The 18,346-nt window shown below is 45.8% G+C and overlaps 1 protein-coding gene across 5 annotated transcripts in view; it reads right to left on the bottom strand.

Annotated features, from left to right (window-relative positions):
- Positions 1–18,346, bottom strand: part of Cka (Connector of kinase to AP-1) — a 100,421-nt gene that overhangs the window by 38,209 nt on the left and 43,866 nt on the right. For all 5 annotated transcript variants that reach the window (XM_050180964.2, XM_050180966.2, XM_050180965.3 and 2 more), the window contains exons 2-6: positions 12,517–12,620; positions 5,307–5,389; positions 3,640–3,718; positions 2,364–2,573; positions 14–142 (exon numbers count right to left, since the gene is read on the bottom strand). In XM_050180964.2, the coding sequence (XP_050036921.1) occupies positions 14–142; positions 2,364–2,573; positions 3,640–3,718; positions 5,307–5,389; positions 12,517–12,620 (605 nt within the window). The remainder of the gene's footprint in view (positions 1–13; positions 143–2,363; positions 2,574–3,639; positions 3,719–5,306; positions 5,390–12,516; positions 12,621–18,346) is intronic.

Raw genomic sequence — 18,346 nt, 5'->3', positions numbered from 1 at the left:
GTCGACAGCTCACCTAAAATTGTCATCGTCGTCCTCCATGTCCACTGTTTCTGTGGCCAGGAAGTCAAACGTCGCCAAGACTGAAGCTTCCGTGTCAAGTAGTGCATTCTCTGCCACGTTGACCATCTTCTTGCCTGGTACCCTGCACAGGAAGAGAAGGAAGGACACAAAACTACTGAAAACTGTTTCACGAGGCCACGGCATAGAAAAAGATACAAGAAGGAAAAGAAGCACAGTAGGTGGTAGGCAAAGGACAGCTATTTACAAGCATGCCTCCAATCAATTCTCGCATGACCAAAAGGAATAGGCAATAGTAACCAGCAAACACAGTATGCAAACATGTCAGCGACGTATTGGGGGGGGGGTCTACAGCAGAATTTAAAGGCAAAAAGCATCAGTAGCCAATGTATCAGCAACACTATACATGCATACAAAACCACTATTTCTACTGTGCATTTTCAGTATGCATCCTGGCGCAGCTTTGTGTTCACAAACCCGTCTGTACTGCAGAAAACTCAATATTTATGTGTTCATTTCTCACTGACAGTACAGACTTTAATTTTAATACCTGCTAACAACAGCTGGCTTACACCCCTGTCACACGGGCACTCGAAAGTCTTTTGAACAAAAAGACTTCTCCCGAAAAAGAGTTTTGCCTGCAGACACACGACAGGGAGTAATCTCTTCTTCAGAAGCAGCCTTTTCTGGAAACGGAGTTTGTCGATCTCCTTTACAGCTGAAAAGGAGTAGCCTCAAAACCAGCGGACGCCAGCAATTACTATCTATATATATATATATATATATATATATATATATATATATATATATATAAAATAGTAAGCAAATGCGCATTTTTATGCCGCCTAGGCTCATTGTAAAACAATTATTTTGTGCCTCGCAGAAGGTGCAGTAAACCCAGTAATGCTCATTTTCTTCAGTACTCTCGTAAGCAGGTCGAACGGGTTGTGCATGTCACATGATGATGCTTACAGACAAACGTTGCGCAGACGACAAAAACCGCACACGGCATTGCGAGCATTGATGGCCAACGCCGCTGACGGAACAGCCCTGGGTGCACGCAAAAAGCAGCGGCTACAATGGTCGGAGACGGATACGTGGACACTTATCAAGTTGTGGGAAGACAACCTGCACTTGTTACGTGCACACCCTATGGCGGGAACGCTGCAGTCAACGCGATAACAGAAGCCCAATGTTGCCAGACTCACTTGTACACTTGGCTAGTCCTGCAAACCCTTTTTAAAGCACGAGAATAAATCTTTGCTATAACGTTTCTTAATCTGGCGTAGTTAAAACTTAATTCAAAAATGTGTAGTACAACAAGTTTTCACTGATATTTTTCGAGATCACATTAATTTGCCCGATTTAGTTTCGAACGCCAGCGCCATGCTTTCGGTAGCGTGTCCAGAAGGAAACACTAAAAGATTGTCAGTGCCGTGCGTCTGCTGCGCTACGCGTCTTTATTAAAAAGTCTTTCATCTTGGTAAAAGACCACTCACGTAAAATACTTTTTGCGTGCTCGTATGACAGAGGTTTCACGTGCGAAATTGGTGCATTACGAGATGTGCGATACACATTTTCTCCTAGGTTAGGCTGCTCATCATCTCCGAGGAACACAGACCCCTCATCTGTTCACTACAGTGCACCCATGTCTCTGCAACTGAGCAACTGTAAAGTACTGAGTACTAAGTACTGTAGTACATCAGACCTCCTGTAACTGCAGCTCTAGCAGCCAAACATCGACCACACTAGACTCCCAGTACGCATTTTACTGCGGAGTATAACAAATAATTTGCTTAGCAGTTTGCAGACAATGTCCTTCCGTAAACAGCGGGTGTAACATTTAGCCATCACTTCCACCGAAACTTTCAGATTAACGCAACACAACTTCCTGTGCGATTGCAGCGATGGACGTTCCACGACAGTTGTTTTTGCTTCCTGGCTAACTAACATTTTAACGGGACAGTTGAATTATGCCAACAGGGATGCCAATCTCAGCGACCATATGAAGCTCAGGGGGCACCTTCTTTCGCATGTGGATTCACCATACTACGCGTTGGAACAGATAGAGCATTTTTGTAAATACAGTCTACCTTTTTCCTTCCTTGTTGCAATATGCTAACTAACTACAGTCCCATACTAAGTTGATGAGAACCACAAGTCCACCACAAGTTAATTCTGTCGCACGAACATTCAATTGGTAAGCACTCACAGTAAGCATTTCCCGAGTTACTGATCAAGGATCTCTAGCCCCAGCATCATTGAAGGCGAAGCTCACTGTGCGAGTGCTTTACTAGTGGCAGGCCTTGAATACAAAACATTTCAACAGACAAAAGCCAGCGCACCTCCTCTGCGTGTCCGAGGGACGTTTGACAGGCTCCCCCCCAGGCGCCGTTCCCCCAGCACTGCTGCCATTGACGGCCGGGTGGACAGCCTTGTCGTCGGGCGCATTCCCAGAGCCGGCGTTGGCCGCAGGTCCAAGCCCCAACAGTGTCCGGACCCGCGCCGACCGCACGTCCAGGATGGTGTCCGTGTAACCGATCTCCTGCAGGTACCTGCCAAGGGCATGGGGTACACACAAGCTCAATATCTACTGGCGTTAACACTGCACACAAATGGAATGGTAGCCCCGCTTATTTCAGTAGTTTAGTAACAGCACTAGAGAGGTGCACAGGAAGAGGGAGCATTGAAGCGATTAACAGTGGTCAAACAAGGCACCTCGCTAGAGCAGACACTTCGACAATGTCATCGAATCTTTCGACCCCCTCTAGTGACAGTACTTGTACCACCACTTAATTACAACACTGCACCATAGGAGTCACTTATTTTTTTAGGTGCACCTACGTAGTTTTCATTATGTCTGCTTGTCGTGGTAAGATACTCTTCATGGATGAATGGGAAAACTTTATTGAGGTCCATCGGAACGTGCATTAGCACATAGCGGGTCACTCCCACATCGGGACAGAAAGACCTAGCCTCTCCGCCACGTCGCGGGCCCGTTGGACTGCCTCCCATTTGGACGACCTAACGTCTTCGTTGCCCCATAATGCTGGGCACCACCAGAGCATGCGATCTAAGTTGACAAAGTCTGAGCATAGCATGCAAGTGTTCGACGTTTGAATTTCGGGATAGATCTGGTGTAAGAGGGCGGGGCTAGGGTATGTCCCGACTTGCAGGAGTCTGAGTGTCAATGCCCGAGGCCTGTTCAATTTACTGTGCAGCGGCAGATACTTTCGCCTCCCCAGATAAAAGTGCTTTACCGAGTTCACTGTACGAGGCAGGGGAATCCCTATTGTCCGGAACCTCAACGCCGCGCCACCCGATAGTTACGTGGTCGGCAACTCGCGTGCGTGCATGCGTGCATGTATTCATAAATAAAAATAATTAAATGTCAGAATTGAGGGGGCCAGTAAGTGCTGCTGCCTTTAAGCCTGGATAACACTGACAAAAAAAAAAAAAAAAAAAAAAAAGACGCTCACCGAAATGACATATGTGGGAATTAATTTGCCACAGAAAGCTGTCATGCAATTTATAGTGCCAAATCCAGGGTTCTTATCTGTAGATCGGAATGTAGTGACAGTGATGTAGTGATGAATGTAAGACAAGACCGGCGACACTCACTGTCTTAAAAGCTGGCGCCCTTGCCTCCACGACACGTTGCTGTTGCTCGTGATGAATAGCTCGCCATCCATGGGCTCTTCTGCAAGGAAGAGAAGATCAAAAGGGTCAGTTTAGCCAGTTACTGTTGCCTGGATGACAACAAAGCAGCAAACAGGGACGCCCACAAGGATGGCTACAAAGGGGTGCCGAAACAGCGTATGAAAGGTAAGCCTGCCTAATGCAGCGCTAATGAATGAGGCAGCAGCCCCTTCGCACTGAGCAAAGGGCAAAAGTGCTTTTTTTTTTTTTACTTGCACTGGCTACACGAGTAACTAGTGCATGAAGTCGCCATTTATTTTAATCAGGGCAGGAAAACTGTAGCTCTGCTTACCTAACCAAATGATTTTTTTGAGGGGGAAGTGTAGCATAAAAACTACACTTTCTACGCCGCAGTTTCGATGAGTGTAGGTAGCAGACGACAGACGGGCTTCGCAAACATGCGGTGCCATTTTGTCAACGAATGTTGGTACTTAAGGTTCACTACAGGGACGGCAACAAAGTGCTGGCACGACCGTGTGTCACAGAGGAAGTTGACCTTATCTCTCAAGGAGGTAAAATTATTTTATTCACGAATGGTGCATATATGGCCGTATACGAACAGGCTTTTCCAGATTCCATGCTGTGTTACACACGTAGCCAAGTTGAGTGTGTGCTGTGCCATTCACAATGAATTTAGCTACAGCTTGTCTAGACGTGTTGCTGAAAGGAAACTAGTACACCGGCTTCTAGTATTCAGGCAAGGGCATATACACAGCCAGTAGGTCCAGCTTCTATCCTTCTATCTGTTAATGCAGAAGACTACTACAAGCAGTCTGCTCCGAATGGCTACAATCACGTCTGCAAAGTGCAGCATAAAATGCCAGTCTCTGCCCTGTATTACACTTGTCTACAGGAGCCTGCATGAAGTGTAAGTAAGAAATTAACTGACGATTATGATACTCCCCGAGGCGAAATTTGAGTGCAGCTCCATACATGTTTTCATTTCACTATATACTTGGCTGGCCAGTGCGGACAATCTGCCTCGTTCGGCATGTTGCAAACGAAGTGAAGTGCTGCAAAATAAGTAACACTCAAGCAGAACAATAGCGGCGAGCAGAGTCGACTATCGTCAAAATCTTATCTGCGGGTCAAGCGCGTCGGCTTTCACACACGACTCCAAGGTTCCAGTGTAATCGCCAGTGCCCACATGGCTTCCATAAAGTACTGCACAATTCACGTCACACATACAATCAAATTACAAATACTATGGCACCATCTCGCAGTCTCGTGCACCACTCTGCTTTTCTCACGCCTTCGCGTGAGGAAAGCAGACTGCCGCATACTTTCCTTCTGAGACTACTCTGCTCCTCCGCTTTCCTCCTCACGCACTCTTCGCTGTCACCTTCCATCTTTCACCATGCTCATTCACTCGATTACGAGGGACAACGCCAACGTTCGCCACAGGAGCGGGCACCTGAGAGCTGCTCTCTAAAAATATAGCCCTAAGATGCACACTGCAGTCAGCCAAAACTAAAGAACTCGGAAGAGGCTCTTCCCACAAAAGCAGGCTACATCTGCTTGCTCCATGCTCCGCACACAGGCACAAAGAGAAGGCGCTGTGGCTCGGGCATATTATGTACAGCGATTACCTTTGTTGACATCGTCGAAGACTGGTGCCTTCAACTCGGCAGGGTTCGGATCCGTGTCGTACTTGAGCTTGTGAGACTTGATCCTGGAAATCGGGGCATCACCAACATGCATCAGAGGGCAGCTTCATTCCCTAATAGCATGCAAAGTGTGCCGTCAGCAGAGGCACCATCCATCCAGGGACAGGAGGAATTAATCGGAGCACTGGGCATGCAAGACAAAAGCCCACAACTTCATTGTCTTATCTCGCAATAAAATTCCTTTCGGTCAGCTTGCACCAAAACTGCCAAGGCATGCCAGCTGCATGTCAAGCAGCACTGTATGATCACAGAGCTGCTAGCAAAAGGGCAACATGCCCCCAGTCTATAAGAAGTTTTGGTTCACTGGTTCAAATGAAGCAAAAGCCAAATTCAGTTTAGAGCCAAAATATTTTGCCAAAAAACGAAAACGAATAGTTCTACACTTAAAACACACACTGCAAATCTATAAACTCCAGGCCGAGTCACACAGCCGCAAAGAGCTTGCAAACTATTTCCTGCTTCGAAACAAAGTGGCGCACGGTCACTCATGCTAGGACTAACTACACAAACACCAAAACCAGTTGCGCTAATGTGCCTAGGCTACGAGGTTTCTAGTCCAATAATGAAAAACATTACGCTGTGCTGAAATGATTTCAGAGTTCACATAGAACAATACATTGAAGTTTTCAGGGCAATTCAAGGATTTTAAGAATGCCGAAGTTTGAGCAGGGGGAAACAAACCTTACTCGTACATACAATAAGAAATAGGAAAAATTCCTCCTTAGTTGCAATTTCTTGTTACTGAGTAGCTCCTATGTTGGACACACACCTCAAGCTTTCTTAGGGGGCTTTTCAGAGTAATAACATCAGTCACCTTCCAGCATGAGAATTAGTAGTGTCCAGCTTCAGCCAAAGATACTCATTGTGTTAAAGCCAAATGGCTGAAACTTGCTTTCTGCCAGGCATTTCTAGAGCCTAGGTCTCAAAAATGGAGCCACGTGGCTGTAGTGTTAACAGACTACATAAAGAACAAAAATAGTGGTATGTTTTAGCAGCTTCATCTAGCTCCACAATGGCTATGACAACTTAGACAAGCCTGTCCTTGGATGTGGACGTGCCACATTGCATCGCTTAGCAATACTAAAAAGAAAATATTTAGGATCCCTTCCCAAGAGGCAGTGCCCATAGCACAGTATCGACGCAGACGTGGTTGCTTTGAACTTTCCAAATTTGTCCACAACCAAAGTTTTCAAGAAGCACTTCAAATTTCAAGGAACTTTGAGGGCTCTGGGATCTCTTTTTCCAAATTAAAAAGTTTTTCCAAGATTTCAAGGAGGTGTACAAACCGTGCCACGTGTCATTTTTGACCAACCATCCACATCCAGCATATGACCACACCCTCTAACGTGGATAAACTGATAACCTGATGAGCAACCCCAGATATCTACCAGACAGAAGAGCACAGCAAGTGAACAGAAATGTCCCAAATTACTTCCGCACAGCGCACTAAAGACCCCCCCAACCTGTACGAAAAGAACATTTAAAAACTAAGCGGCTTTCACAAGTGCAGGTTCTTAAGATGCAAATCACACACTATGATGAAAAGTAACACTGCCTTTCCTTGTGAACAGACTGCCTCTGCTATATATAATTTCAAGGTACTAAAAGCAAGATTCCCTGTGTCACAAATTTGACTTCCACAGTTAAAAACAGGATGTTCTCTCCACAGGCAAGCACACAGGGTGGCCCTCAGATCTCATAATCTTCGCGCACAGCAGCACATTCCTTTTCCCGCCAGAACCGAGAGCGGAGTACAGGCAGCCTGGTGATAGCAGCTTACGGTCAATCTCATCCTGCACCCCCCCCCCCCCCCCATCCCCATTTTTGAACTAGTATTGCCCAACTTCTTAGGATAATTTCATGGGGGAAGAAAAAAAAATAAAAAGAGTAAAAACAAAGAAAAGGAAGGAAGTGAGGTGATCTCAGGGAATCGAATAGTAAGGCTGCTTGACTCCAAACCCCCAGGTTGAGGCTCGAAGGACCCCGCTAGCGAAGGCAGATTGTAATCACTGGGCAACCACTTTGTGCTCAGCCTAATGACAGATACATTAGGAGAGAGAGTACACATGACCGCCAAGAAAATTACTGAGCTTTCTTGGGCTGTTAATGAAACAGCAGAGCTGCCGGTTCGTTAATGAAGTCAAATTTTAAAAAATACTAAAAATTGCTTAATTACTCAGGAAATTGACTGTTTATTGAAAAACTGGTGAGTGTATTGCAGGGACACAACGAAAAAGCACAAGCCTCCTCCATGTTCACACAAAGAATGATCTGCATCACTGAAAAACAAAAATACTTTTAGAATTTATTCATGAAATACTCGTGTAACAGCAGTGGTGGCGTTGATGCCAGTTTTAGTGGTGGTGCTGATGCCAAATAATTAAGCAAGTAGGAAAAATCAGGCTCTGAAATACCAGTCAACTGCTGTATTTGTGTTTCGTTGAAATCAGTTTTGCCTTGAAGTGGATGCAAATGAAATAGTAAAATTATTCGTGTGAATATGAAAATGACAAAGAACCTATGTAAATCGAGCATTTCATGATAAAATTCTAAAAGTCAATGGGTATGTAAGGCGCTTCCAGCGAAAGCATTCAGTGAAACTCAAGATGAGCTACATTGAAAGGTATTAGCTGGGGCAAAAGGGGGGAACGGGCGGGGGAGAAAACCTTTGCATTGCTCCATACATGCCTGCAGATATTAGGTTTTACACATGGATGCTAATTAAGCAAATATCTCTTGAGGATTATTTTATTGTTAAGACGGTCTTTAAGCGTAACTGACCAGCATAATGTGCTTTACTGATATTAATCTGAGCCAAAACTCTGGAATAGTGATGAACCCTAGATACACAATATGTCAAGACAGATACTGGCTAGCCAATCACATTATGAAGACAATATATACAGGGTCATCCACCCTTAGACTGAATCACCTCAAAGTTTTCAAATGTTCACAGAAATTTAAATTATTAATGGAGACCTGCAGAATATTCTTGCGCCAATAGATATCTACATGGGGCGCATCACACAGGTGAACGTATTGCTCACAAAGCAAATGTTGAAATTATATTGCATTCAATATTTATAAGGTGTTTCAAGTCGTAAATGAGGAAAATGATTAGCGACTATACCCTGCATGGTCACACGAAAAAAAGATTTACCAGTCATCGTGCTAAAAATACTACCAAGGAGGCTAAACTTTCTGACAGAATTACCTGTCTGCTTGGGCTAATTAAGCATCCCCCACCAAAAAGGTGGATTAATTACAACCCAACATTTCAAGACCAACTCAATTGAACTTCATTAAACAGTACATTGAATTTCTCTGCGAATGAACTGCCTCTGCTCAATGTCACCTCAAGGTATCAAAGGAAAAAATGACCCTCCCTGCGCCACAAATTTGACTTCCACAGTTAAAAACAGGATGTTCTCTCCACAGGCAAGCACACAGGGTGGCCCTCAGATCTCATAATCTTCGCGCACAACAGCACATTCCTTTTCCCGCCAGAACCGAGAGCGGAGTACAGGCAGCCTGGTGACAGCAGCTTAAAGCCAATCTCCCATTCCACCCCATTTTTGAGTACTGCCCAGATTTTGAGGATACATTTCATGGGAGTAAAAAAAAAGAAAAAATAAAGCAAGGGGGATCATAGGGAACCGAATAGTAAGGCTGCTCGACTCCAAACCTCCCGGTCAAGGCTCGAAGGACCCCGCTAGCGAAGGCAGATTGTAATCACTGGGCAACCACTTAGTGCTCAGCCTAACCCGAGAAACATTTACCAAGCATGCAAATGACTTGTAACAAAATGACTCATTTCAATTGGGCTGTTAATGAACCAGCAGGGTGTTGGCGCAGACCTGCATACCTTAAAATGTAAAACGTACTACCATCAAAGTAAAAGGATACTAAAATTCATCGAAAAATACTCAAAATTGTTTCATTACCCAGGACATTGGTTTGCTGGCTTTGTATCATAGGGACACTGTGAAAAGGTACGCTACTCTACATTCACAGTAAGAATGATCTGCATCACAGCAGTAAGAAGAAAAGAGAAATTCATGCAGTTTATAAAATAATCATGTAATGGCGGCTGAAATTTCCGCTGCTGCTTTAGTTTCAGCGCTCCCTGCTAGCAGGTCCAAATCGATCGACTGTATCCGTATTCAGTTGACATAAGTATGTCCCTAAATTGACTACGGATGGAAAGAAGTAAAATAAAGTTCTAAAAGAAAACGAAGAAAAATAGCAGACCCCTATAATCGTGGCTTCCATGATAAAATTATAGATTTTACAAAGCATGTTACTAGCACTTCCAGCAGAAACACTCGGTAAAACTCAAAATATAAAAAAGGTAATGGTATCCGAGTCAAGTGGGAGGAATGGAAAAAACACACCCCTTGCTCCATACATGCTTGGAGGTATCAAGCTTTAGACGAATGCCACTTAAGCAATGATCATATAGCAATTTCTTGCTAAGGATTCTTTTCAGAATAACACACTAGTAGTTAAAATGTGCTTTACTGATAATCCGAGCTGAAAGCCTGCAATGGAATTGTGCTTTTATTGTTCTAATGCGCACTAGATAAAGTTGTTCTAATGCGCACTAGATAAAGAAGACATCAAGACAGATCCTGGCCTATGATATCAGAACACAATATACAGGGCAATTTACTCTTACAGCGAAGCACTTCAAAGCTTTCAAATGTTCACAAGAACTTAGAAATTATTGAGGCCAGTAGAATATTCTTGCAGCAACAGTTATCTGTCTGAGGTGTCACACAGGCAAATGTTTTTCTTACAGTGCAAGTGCTGAAATTATATTGCATTCAATACTAATAAGACGTATTGAGGTGTTAACGAGGTGAGTGATTACAGACTAAACCCTGCAGAGCTACAGAAAAATATCTTTGCTAGTCATCGTGCTAAACTACTATGAAGGAAGCTTAAACCTTCTGACATTATTAATTACCTGTCTGGTCGGGCTAATTAATTTTGATAACCTCTCCAACAAAACAATGGATTTATTAAAATTCAACAATTCAAGCCAACTCAGCTGAATTTCATTAAGCACCGATATTTCCTTGTGAATAAATTGCCTCTGCTCGATATCATCTCAAGGTACCAAAATCAAGGTTCCCTGTCACAATTTAGACTGCAATGGTTAAAAACCTGGCGTTCCCTCCGCACACAAGCACAAAGGGTCACCCTCAGATCTCATAATCTTCGCACACAGCGGCACATTTTTTTTCCCGCCAGAACCGAGAGAGGAGTACAGGCAGCCTGGTGATAGCAGCTTACGGCCAATCTCATCCTGCCCCCCCCCCCCCCCCCCCCCTCCCATCCCCAATTTTGAACTAGTACTGCCCAATTTTTTAGAATTCATGGGAGTAGAAAAATAAACAAGAAAGAAACAAGAAAAATGTAAATTGAGGTGATCTCGGGGAACCGAATAGTAAGGCTGCTCGACTCCAAACCCCCAGGTCGAGGCTTGAAGGACCCCGCTAGCGAAGGCAGATTGTAATCACTGGGCAACCGCTTTGTGCTCAGCCTAGAAACAATAACCGAGCATGCGCAGCAAGTCCAAGAAAATTACTGACATCACTATAGCTGCTAATGAATCAGCAAGACGACAGAGGCTCCTTCCAAAGGAAACATTCAGTTAAACTCAAAATAAGCCACACTAAAAGGTAATAGCCAAGGCAAGATCTGGCAGAGCAGGGAACAAAAACATGCCCATTGCTTCATACATGCCTGCAGATAAGCTTTACACGAATGCCATTAAAATCAGATAGATTTTACTGATTATTTTAAAGAAAGGAGAAAAGGAAAAATTTTCAACATCCATGTAATCAAGGTGCATTCAACGAGATCTCACTCGAGAAATCAAACATACCTCCGACTCAACATGCAATGCCATAAACAGCGAAAATTTCTTAGAACCGAGAGAAAATTAAACAGACCATCACATACCTGAATAATGTGCTTTAAAAATAATGCGAGAAAGAAGCGCAACAGTAACTTGCATTCTGTCTTCATCTAATGCACACTAAATATGTACATTCCAATTACCAAGGCGAGGTGCATGGCTAGCTGCTCTTGGAGCAAAGCAGCTCAAATATTCAAGTGCTCAAAAGAGCTTAAATTCGTAATGAAGGCCTGCAGAAGATCCTTGCATTACTAGAGCACTCTTTGAGGTATCGTACAAGCCGATCTCTTACAGGGTAGAATGAACGTTGAAATTATATCTCACTGAACACTAACAAAGTGTGTAAATGTGTTTAAAGGTGTTAATGAGGTGTACAATTAGCTACTACACCCTTTGCAGCTAACTGAAAAAATATCTGCTATTCATGGTGCAGAACAAACTACTACCCATTGTGACAAAAGGTGGCAAGGTACAAAGCTCCTCTCCACACATAACGAGATCATCATGAGATCGCCCATACCACGACTGTCCAGTGGAGTCTGAACTGAAATAGCACTGGACAACAGCCTTTCTGTTGTGCCAATGCTTGTTTTCACCTAAAGTGACTTACTCAGTAATCCAAGGTTTATTTTTGTTCATCTTAAACCAAAGTTTGTATGAAAGCAAAAAATCTGTGCTTGGACAGCTTCAGCAATCCTCAGCACCCAACCCACAAAGCAGGAGGCACAAAGCCAATGCCGCATATTTACAAAATCAAACCCGTTATGTCCCAGTGCGACTATATTGTCATGATTTTAGCACTATTCATTTAGAAACTTATGTGACATTCAAAAAAGTTTGGCACAAAAGCTGAATTTGCTAAAGTTAACGGGATTGCGAGTCACATTATGCAAATTATATGGCAAGATATGGCAATCTTTCGGTGAATGAAGTGCTAAAAAGAATAAGGAAATTAGGAAATTCGTTCTCAATGGGTTACATTGCCCGCTACTTAACAATCATGCATATTCGCATGCAAATAGGCTTGAAAGTAACATACATTGCATATAACAGCAATTTTACCCAGCATAGTGCACATAGCTGAGGCAGTCCAGTTCTGACAACTCCCGTAAACCCATGTGTGGGAAAGCATGCAGTGAACACAGGAGCTAAGAGAAGGAACAATTCAAGTAAAGATAGTCAAAAGAACGACCTTGGCAAACATACCTTTCCTGCTTGAGCGCGAACTCGAGCATCTTTATTCGCCTGATGAGGTCGTTCTTGAGGTTTTCCTGCCCCTTGCGCTCACCCTGTAGAAACGCTATCCTTGCCTGCACAGAAAGGAAAGGGAAACAAGTTTTAGAACCATCGTACACCAACTAGCTTAATGGTGTGTGGGAGATGATCAATACACTCCCTACAGAGCGAAATAAAAAGCATTCTTCAAAACAAAACTCTTGCATGCTGTACAGGGTTTGCTCAGCTTATAATAGGGATATTTAGGCAGCGCATGGCTGTTATTATTTAGCCTAATTATTTATCAGTCTTTTATTGGTGATCCCATCACCTAAGTTGTGCAAAAAAATTGCGAGGCAACCGTAGTGAAAGATAAGCAGACAAACGATCAACAGTTTATTTATGTGTGTTTAAGCAAATAGCCCTGCTGTTGAGTTTTCCATAACTGCTATGCATCTACTACTCACTATTTCTCACTTCTCTTTTTGTCTTACACTAGAAATTCAATTCGGACTAATGCATGCATTTATTCCTATTCTCCCGTATATTTAAGCACTCAAAACAGGGTTTTATACCAGTGTGTGTCCTCGTATGTGTGCACCAGAATAAACTGGAGAAACAAGCAAGATCCAACCTAACACAAGGATCCAGAAAAACCATCCAAGTCAACACGTGCAGCATGAGCAGTCAACACGAGCCACAAGAGAGAGAGTGTGGCTCACTCCCAAAATCTCAAAACACGAGGGGGCCCCCGAGCGCACACTTCTTGCCCCCTTCCCTCGCACACACGAGCAGCCGTTATATGCCGCCTTCCGAGAAGGAGGCCAAGCGAGACGGGAGGGAGCCTTGAACCATGCTGCAGTGCCGAGCACATGGTGCCGTTCAACCCACAAAATTCGGCAGAACATACGACGCAGCGCCGAAAAAACAAGAACAGCTAAAACGAGCACACACACAGCCCGCCGTCTGGGCAAAATGCCAGGAGCAGAAAAAGCAAACGAAACAAGTTAAAAGCAAAAGAATGAGAGACAGATAAGACAAAGCAGAGGACAAAGAACAAAAAACCGTCAAAGGAGTACAAGCAGGGGACACTGTCTTCTTGAAGGTGCCAAAGGAAACGACCCACGTGAGAGCACACCCCACACGGGGTGCCAACCTTGGCCCAGCCTGGCTTTCAGCCCTTTGCGACACACCCATAGAACCCCGACAGAGACAAAGTGTCACGCTCCGCCATGGTCCACGGACGTTCAGGCAGTCGGAAGCAGGTGTGACGAAAGGGGCAAAAATTTGTCACCGTGACGTCTGTGCAGTTTGCGACATTCAGAGGCAGGAGACGAAGGAAGTGCAACTGCTGCTGCTAAGTGGCACCTAACCAAGAACTTCTGCTCTGCGAAGCAGGCTCAGCGCAACACGAAATGAGTGGGGCCCTGTTGATCACTAAAGACACACTAGGTCCAAAATATTGAAAACACGGAAAAAACAAGGCATTACCCTTGAGGACCGTGCAATGTGGTGTGATCCGGGTCCATGGTGACTATGAACACTGCGACAACCTTCCTCAAAGTAGTAGTAGTAGTAGTAGTAGTAGTAGTAGTAGTAGTAGTAGTAGTAGTAGTAGTAGTAGTAGTAGTAGCAGCAGTAGTAGTAGTAGTAGTAGTAAATGGAACGAAGAAAAGGGTGTTCTCTTAAATTAGGTAAAAAATTTTACTTTTCAACACCTTCCGTCATAAACATCGAGGAGGTTAATAACCTCAGCTTAAGAGCTTCTGAGGCACATTTTGGGTACGTTTATTCTTGCACATCTCAAGGTCCACTGTACAATCAAGCAGGGACGGAACTGGATGTATACAATATGGTTGTGTACTTCGCGGTGCATGCGGATCAGCTGTTTGCAGAAGCAATTTTACTGGCAATTTTATCTTCAGAACTTCCTATGCGCACTTTCTCCCTAGTATACGAGGTGGCCAGCAGCACACCAATGGACCCTTTTCCTAATTAACAAGTGCACTTCTCTTCATTGCACATCTGGAGAATGGCCGCACCAGTCAAGGTTCAAATGAAGACAAAGTGCACATGCTGGGGCTTCTCTCTGACTGGTCTGATCATAAGAGCCATAACTACATTGTTCATGTCATAGTACAAGCAAGCTGCTCATACTCCCTTATGGCATAAACGGCTACACTGTCATCAGCTTGGCAATGAGCACCATGGGGAAGCTAGCTTTACGGTAATGAAAACAGTCCGAGCTAACGAATGCCGCGAAGAATGAAAGCGAACGAGGGGTGAGATGAAAGAAAGTCGATAGCGCAGGAGGAGGGTGCAGCAGAACCATGAGGCGGAAAGTGGAGGAGGAGCAGATGGGAAATGGCCTGCGCATGCGCAGAGTTCCCGGCGGCCTAGGCATCCACATCCGCGTGGGCTATCATATGCACTTCTGAGGGGGGAGGTGGGTGTCGTGAGGTGGGAGGGCTGCGCTCGTCGGGCGTCAGCTGCTGAGGTCAATCTGCAGTGCCAGAGTGTTACGGGGATCACTGCTCCTGCAAGGGGCGATGACGACCGGCTACGAGGCCAAAGGAGCGACTGGGTGTTGTCGCCGCTGACACTGGTGGCACGACTTCCCCGCGACGCAGGGCCACTCTCGCCGTTGGTGGAAAGAAAGCGTAAAAAGAAAAGCGAAGCGTCGCGTAAGACGAGCTGTGCGGCGATGGTGGCTATAATTTGGTGCCAGAGTGGTGCGCGTCGTCCCTATGGAAACAAAGCGCTGCATGAGCGGAGGTCTGTCTGCGGCGGCTGCTGTGAATCGCACCCACGCGCTGCCTATCAAGATCTCCTGATTAGCGAGGCAGGCATGCCACACTTCGCTCCGTTTGGAAGGTGCTGTACGAGACACTTTCTGTGCCAGCCAATATGTGGCGAAATGAAAACACGTATGGATCTGTGCTCAAATTGAGCATTAGCGAGTATCGTAATCGCCAGTGAACTTTTTGTTGCTTTCTCAAAAGATGCTAATAGTAGTGTACACCCAAACCCTTAAAGAAAACACAACGCAATAGAAAATTGCTGTTTGTGGTTTTATGCAGTGCCTCAGCCAACTCGGTGGCTGCGACCACCGCAACTCAGTCCTTCCTTTGTGTCGCTTCATCATTACAAGTGCAGTGCTTGCTGCTGTAGCAGAATCAGTCTCCACAAGTTTCACCCACAGCACTAATTATGACTGCAATAGCCACCGCACTAATATTATTTCTGTACATCATTACATGCCGGCTTGCGAGGTTCTTCACACTATCAGTTGCAAAAAACTTCACAGCCATGTGCAAACAATATGGCTTGGGAAACCTACTTGTTTTCTCCTTTATTCCCCTTATTGTCCCATCTGCCGAATTCTGGGGTTTTACGTGCCAAAACTACGATTTGATGACGAGGCATGTCATAGTGGGTGACTTCATATTAATCTCGACCAGCAGGGGATCTTTAATGTGCCCCCAATGCACAGGACACTGGCGTTTTTGCATTTTGCCCCATCAAAATGCGGCCGCCGCGACCGGGATTTGGTCCCGTGACCTCGTGCTTAGCAGCGCGACACCATAGCCGCTAAGCCACCACGACGGGTTTCCCATTTGACTTCCTGCCAGTGGGGTCACTATAAAAATTGCCTTACATCCCAAAACTGCAACACTGGGTGGGAGGGATGTCACAGTGGAGGTATCCGGATTAACTTCGACCCCTGGGGCCCTTCAGCATTGGTTTGCGACTATAACTAGCACTTTCACTGTAGTGTTGGTTTGTCGTCACATCACGTAACTTAGCAGGTGCCACAACAACTGCAGCATGAAGCAATGATGATTTATCTTCGACCCTTCAGTAATCTAATGGCGGCACAGTTGGGTGGAGTATCTCTCTCTGCCAATGGAAGGAGGCCTGAGGTTTTGTACCGACTTATGTGATCCTCCTTTGCTTCAGTACTTCACGGGCATTTTATTTCATTGCTGACATGATAATGACCATTCATCATCATCAGCAGCAGCCTGGTTACGCCCACTGCAGTGCAAAGGCCTCTCCCATACTTCTCCAACTACCCTGGTCATTGTATTCATATAGGAGGTTGTGGCCAAGTACTTCACCAGGGTGGCCAATCCTGCTCTGGTGAGGGAGTGCGTTACCAGTTCTGGTCACCGGGATCAGGCCGCACTCCAGGCCTGTTTATGCAATTTTATCAACACGCAGATTTTTTTTTTTTTAATCTGGTGGAAAATTGTGCGGCACCGGGATTCGAACTACTGTCCTTTTGCACGCGAGACGGATGCTCTACCTCTAAGCCACCGCTGCAGTAATGACCATTACTGTGGAGCTACTGCAGCGTAATGGCCAATAGAGGTGCCCCAAAGCGCAGCTGGAAAGTACCCACAAAGGGCCTTGTGCAGCAATTGAACAGCACTGCACTTTACACAGCTGCGATGCTCGCCGATGAAGGCAGACTGGTCTACTGATTTCTTAAAACAGCGTTCATCACATCGGCAAAACTACACTGCGTGAAAGACAAAAGAACTGGCGCTGTGGCAATGTCTTATGCAGCATGTATCCCGTGGCCCACACGTGGAATCCCATGTTCGCACAGTTTAACGAAATATTTCATCAGAATGCGAAACACTGATACGGTGACTGCAATCATCTGTTTTGTGCAATGACAGTGTTCCCATGCTGGCAAGAATGTTGTTCCACTGTTCACATGCCAAGACAAAAAGAGTCATTTCTCACTTTAGTGTATAACTGTGCTCATCACAACTATTTAGGCAGAAAACATAAGTGCACATAAACCCCGTTTTCAAGGTTAGTATTGCGACACACACACGCACACACACAAAGTCGACTGCTTCTAGCAGCAATTGCACAAACGCGGGGCATGCCGATTCACCAGCTCGGCAACTCCCCAGTGCAGTGAAAGTTCACGCGGAAGCTAAACATTGTCTAGGCTCAACCAGAACCAACTATCCCAGTTGCTCACTCTTGCTTCATGCCGAGCAAACCTGCTCGTTAGTTCAACATCGCGAACGCGGGTCATGTTACGCAAATTAATCAGGGGACACGTCTCCCTCACCAACATCCTGCCAAACGCCACAACGCCTGACAGCGGCCGCTGCGGCAACTAACTGCCCTCCCCCTCCTCCTCGAGTGCAGCACAACGAAGGGGCATTAGCGAAGCGTCACGTGTACGCAGACGAGTTGCGCAACACCAGCTCCTAACACACGAGCAGTCGAAGGGCTGCTTGGTTGCTCAACCGAACTACAGGACGCTCCAAAAAAGAAGCGCCCTCCACTCTCTCCGATGGGGGAGGGCGTGGAGAGGGCAAGGGTAGACTACAGACGGACAAACACAAACGCACACAGGCAGCGTCACCAATAGAAAGCTCAATGAACGCCGCAAAAAGGACCCGCGGCCGCATGCGCTATGCAGCCCCGAGAGGAAACGGGGAAAGCGGTGTGCGTCCTTTATTAAACGGCTCCGACCTTGGCCCACCCTCCCCTCGCAACCTTTCCGAAACCCCCTCCTCTCACTTCTGCATACATCGGCTCCGCTAGCCGGCCGCTCTTGGCGCAGTGGGTGGGCCCACGATGCCCGCCGGCATCGAAGCCGCCGGCGCGCTGTTTCACGCATGACTTCGCCCGTGGCCCGGCGGCGAGCCGATCATCGCGCGCCGGACGCAGCGGTGCGGCGCGGAGAACGCCAAAGGCCGCGCTCCCTCTACACGCAAAACAAGAGGAGAGCACGCACAGACACGCACGCCAATCTTCGCGCCTCGTCGACCCGACAGGAGACACGCTT

This window comes from Dermacentor andersoni, chromosome 7, assembly GCF_023375885.2.
Source record: "Dermacentor andersoni chromosome 7, qqDerAnde1_hic_scaffold, whole genome shotgun sequence".
NCBI classification, from domain to species: Eukaryota; Metazoa; Arthropoda; class Arachnida; order Ixodida; family Ixodidae; genus Dermacentor; species Dermacentor andersoni.
The sequence above is the reverse complement of the archived record's forward strand: the minus strand, read 5'-3'. Positions and strand labels throughout refer to the sequence as shown.